At 30.5% G+C, this 5342-nt stretch overlaps 1 protein-coding gene across 1 annotated transcript; it reads left to right on the top strand.

Annotated features, from left to right (window-relative positions):
* Positions 1 to 4346: 4346 nt before the first annotated feature.
* Positions 4347 to 5081, top strand: LOC111914034 (basic leucine zipper 43). Its single transcript, XM_023909779.3, has one exon. The coding sequence runs from the start codon at positions 4389 to 4391 to the stop codon at positions 4953 to 4955; it is 567 nt and encodes a 188-aa protein (XP_023765547.1). The 5' UTR covers positions 4347 to 4388; the 3' UTR covers positions 4956 to 5081.
* The last annotated feature ends 261 nt before the right edge of the window (positions 5082 to 5342 follow it).

Below are 5342 nucleotides of genomic sequence, written 5' to 3'. Positions count from 1 at the left end.
GACAATTTGTATAGTATGTTTATTAATTTAAGTTGTTTAAATTACATGATGTTAATTGATCAATATTTGAGATATAAATGATTTTAAGTTGTTCAAAAATAGTAATGATAAACAAAACAGTGTGATTAAATGTCAATAATAGCCACCGTTTAATCTATTACATGTCACTAAGGTGCTATTTGTTTTTTTGAAGCGAAAATGCCTAAAATATGTGAATCACCTCTACAACCCTCTGTAGCAGAAGAGATGGGTCAAACGGCTGCAACATGTAACAAAAAGTATGTTTTTTAACGTCTGCAGACTGCTGCAATAGGTTAAAGTAAGGTGTGAAGAGGTTTGAAGCAGATGGTCTAGTGTTGCGTCACACAACACACGCACGACAGTTTTTACGTTAGAAGTTTTCTGAAAAATTAAAAGCTGCGAATGTCCAAGTGTTGCGCGGCGCAACAATAAGTTGTTTGAACTGGTTTTTTTTAGAAAAAAACAAACAGCACCTAATAGTCAATAATAGTCATAACAAACGAACAATACGTGTGACTAAAAGTAGTTTATTGTTATAGTTTAATATTTTACATGTCACTAAAATTCAACAATAGACACGACAGATGGAAAAACATTTGACTAATACTAGTTTATGATCATGTTTTAATATATTACGTGCCACTAAAAGTCAATGAATAGCCATAATAACTGAAAAAACATGTGACTAATACTAGTTTAAGGTTATGTTTTAATATATTATGTGTCACTAAAAGTCGAAAATAGTCATGACAAATAAAAAACATATGACTAATACTAGTTTATGGTCATGTTTTAATATATTAAGTGTCATTACAAGTCAGAAATAGTCATGAAACAAAACAACTTGTGAGGAAAAGTAATTTATGGTGACGGTTATCAGAAAATGATTTAAAAAACTAAAAAAAAAATAGTACCCTATGGTGATTGTTTTTACATATAGTAACTGTTTTTATGAGTTATAATCACTACAATTAAACCTCACCATAACTTATCTACTGAATGAAAACTAAACCCGTCATAAAATGTCTATATTGACAAGTTTTTTGTGTGGCCAAAGACCAATTTTGTAGTAGTAAAAGTAAATTTACATGATTATATCACTCATTGATAATATTTCAATTAAGCTAACTAAAATAAAAAAATCTCCTAAGCTAATAAACTACAAAATGTCATATTGTAATGGCATTTATTTCAAATAACAAACATATGCAAATATTTTTACAACATATAGGTGTAAATCCTAGTTAAATTTAACATATATGTACACCTATTTTTATTTCTTTACATAAGATTTCAGGAGATTTGTTACGGATGATATGAAATTAATTATCTAAACTAATTATATAACCTTGAACAATCATATAATATTTAACAGATAGGTAAACATGTTACCCACAACCGTAGCATTTACTGTTGTTTTTCTTCATCAACCATCGTTAAACAACATCTGCATCATAAAAAACAATCTGCGCCATGAGACACCTTCAGGCGTCGTCACATTCGTTGGTTTTAAATCTAACAATTAGAGAGATAGAGAGTGAAAGAGAAAGAGATAAAGAATAGATTTTGCTTTGTAATATTAAATTTAATATTTTTTTCTTAATTTCTTTTAGATATAAAAATGGATTCATACTTTGTAATCTTGATGTGAATAATATTTGATCTCTAATTTTGGTATGGTAGTATTTTGTTTGCTCCTTGGTTTATGATTTTTTTAAGAAACAAATGCAGAATAAGATGCCAACGATAACGATAGGAACAAGATAATCATAGTATCTTGCAGTTAAAAAACTTTTATGAAAAACAATAATTAAAATAGTGACTACACCAATAAGGCAACACTTGGCAACAGGGGCAACAATAACAACCACGATTTTTGAGCAATAGTGACGACGCTAATAGCATGGACATATCGCCCCTATTGTTATCGCCATGATTTCTAATTATTATTTTTTAATAAAAGTTTTTGACCGAAAGATACTATAATCATCATGTTCATCAATAGCCGCGACACATATAGCGGTGATTTATAAGGACTTTAGCGGCGACAAATATTGCCCATATTAATTGCCTTTATTTATTCTAGTGTTATTATAATATCAAATCATAATAATATGTCAATTTTTGTACAGACAAAGGAAGTATCCTAAGAGATCACTAGTGTTGAAAGATGAGGGTGCATATCTTTGATTTGGTTAAAAAATAACCATTAAATTCAGATTTCAAAACATGACAAAATACTAGTCATTATCACCAAGTTTTTTACACACAAACAAGATAAATCCTATCTTAGGTTAACTTTCACCTTCAATATTTAGTCTTTATGGAAATCATTATAACTATAAAAAAAAGTCAACAAAATAGTCACATTGTCAACTACATGATCATCATCATCAAATGGATCATTTTTTTTTTTTTTTCATTTGTCGTTCATGTAGAGAGACAAATAGGGAGGGGAAGATGAGGTAATACATTTTCCATTTAGCTTATAAAATAGTTTTTACCAACCGTTATTACTTTTTCAGCTTGTTTATCAGCCGAACTTATGATTGTCGTGTGGAAATCGTGTGCTTGAAGTGGGGTGCACAAATGGGATTAAAAGTAATGACATCCACAAGAAAATTCAAGTAGCCTTTCATCATACACTAATATGAGGCCATAAGCACCTGAGACTATATATAAACTTTTACTATTTAATTGATGGGCCAGGGGTGCTCACTTCACCCATGCGCACACATTAGTAGACCCCATGATGTAAGATTATAAAATTTATATACATCTTTCTAAAAAGATTGCCACCTCTTTAGAGAATCCAAGTTCTAGATTAGTTAAGGCAAATGTTAAAAATTTCATAAAAAGAAACTATCTTTTTATACTTCTAGCACTACCACTTATGGTGGGGTGTAAATTGAATTGTGATAAAATTTATGGGGTTGGGGTTAAATCAGGTACCCTCCTTGTGGGACGTGGTCCGTAACTTAAGGGAACTGTTCTTATCATTTCAATATTACTTTCCAATGATACCCTTTGTCTTGAACGCTTGAGGAAGAATGAAAGTTATCAATGGCATCAAGGGTATAATGGGTAACACAAAGAGTTAAAGTTATCTCAAATCATTTATTTCAGACCTTTTACAATCCACACATTCCCTCTACTGTGTTTTAAGTTAAAGCAACTGACATTGTCAATGGTAAAATGGTAATTTAACTGAAACACATGAGTAGAGCAATTAGAGGAAAAAATGGAAAATGGCAAGAACACGACAAGAAAGAGTAGTCTTATTCTGTCTTATGATATTTTTCACTACTTAATTAACCTAATCAAGTATGGTTTAACAGGAAGGGCATTTTAGTCCATTGAAGTTGATTTTCATACCCATGCCTATAGTTATTCATTAATGATTATTTACAAATACCAATTTAGTATTACTTTTTTTGTTAACAACTTTTACTATGTCCATTGAATTTGTCATTGATTACAGCCTAACTGCATCACAACAGACAGTGATTCCTAAATATGCAGTAAAAAATTATATATATTTTTAGTATAGAATATTTTGGTAGCAAAGTGGTCTTAAATATCCTTTCTTTTTTTAAGCATTCAAATCCTATCCACAATAAAAATAGTACCCTCAACATTGGCCAAAAGAAAATGTCTGGCGAAAATCATGCTATTGTTGACCATTTCATCACCATAAAGGGACACATACCTTGAAAAATATCAAAAGTGTAAGAATTACATGAAGCTAGTACATTACAATGGTGGATTCATAAAGTATTTTAAATAATGTCACATTGTAAATAAATTAGAACAAACAGCACTTTTTGAGAGAAAACATTAATGGCACTGAATTTTTTTAATAAAAAAAAGAAACTTAAATTTTTAAGCTTTTTTGTGGTGCCTATATTAAATTTTGAAGTTTTAATATATATATATATATATATATATATATATATATATATATATATATATATATATATATATATATATATATATATATATATATAAAGTTTGTGTCGCTTTTCGTTGTATAGAGGTCTCAAGTTCAAGTCTCGTATATATCTTTTTTAACATTACACTGACACTCTGTAATTTATCTACCACATGTTGACCATGAGACGATTAGTGGGGCACCTAGAAGTGGTGTAATGCGATATACGTATACCCTTTTTTAACAGTATATCATCAAGAACTACCCTACTATCGACAATCAAGGTGCCATATGCGACTACTAGCTATGACATGGTAATGGTGGGACCCACACAACCTTTTCAAATACTATAAAAAGTCCTTACCTCATCTTCTACTTCACCTTGTAAAAACTTTCAACTTACCAATATTTGTATTATAAAATATTATAAACAAACATGCAACCCGGTGAGAATTCCCACTACCTTTATATTCCAAACCCTAATCCAGACACAACAAACTTAACCATGAATCTCCAAAACTCACCAATTCTTCAATTCAACATCAACACACCCTCAAACCCCTTCTACAATCATCACATACACCCTCAATATCAAGAAATTAGCCCTTATTTTTCTGATGAAGCAGATGATCAACAACAGATAAACCTCATCAATGAAAGGAAGCAAAGGAGAATGATATCTAATAGAGAGTCAGCACGTAGGTCCCGCATGCGAAAACAGAAGCATTTAGATGAACTTTGGTCGCAGGTGATTTGGCTTCGTGATGAAAATCATCAACTTGTTGACAAATTGAATAAATTCTCAGGGACACATGATCAGGTTTTACAAGAGAATGCTCAGCTTAAAGAGGAAGCTTCCGAACTTCGTGAAATGGTCAATAAGTTGCAGCTTAATGGAACTTACCCTAGTTTGATAGACCTAGATGATATTAATAGCAACGTCCTTTACCTTAGAAATGAATCTTTAAACCCTTCTATCTCAAGTTCTTCTGAGTTTTTCTAGACATGTTTTTTCTTTTTTCTTTATTGATGATGTTTAGGTCAATTACTATATGTATTCTATGAGTTCTAAGAGGAATTAAGTAGCTGAATATAAATCTTTATTTTTTTAACATAGCATATGATATCCAATATATAAAAAACTAGGAAAATGTATATTAGTTTCTTTCTTCATTTGAGAACCCACCCAACATGAAAAGAAGTAATTAAAAGATATATGCTAAACAAGAAAAAGATTCGAATATATTGAATCATTGAAGATGATATGACATTGATATATAAAGTTCAGTACTTTTGAGGTTAATTAATCACAAGAAAGTAGCCATCACTGTTTGAGTGAGAGAGGTGGACAGGATAAGCAAGAACAAGATGGCTGAGAAAAATTGCCTCT

The sequence above is a fragment of the Lactuca sativa genome, chromosome 3 (assembly GCF_002870075.4).
Source record: "Lactuca sativa cultivar Salinas chromosome 3, Lsat_Salinas_v11, whole genome shotgun sequence".
Lineage (NCBI taxonomy): Eukaryota > Viridiplantae > Streptophyta > Magnoliopsida > Asterales > Asteraceae > Lactuca > Lactuca sativa.
The sequence above is the reverse complement of the archived record's forward strand: the minus strand, read 5'-3'. Positions and strand labels throughout refer to the sequence as shown.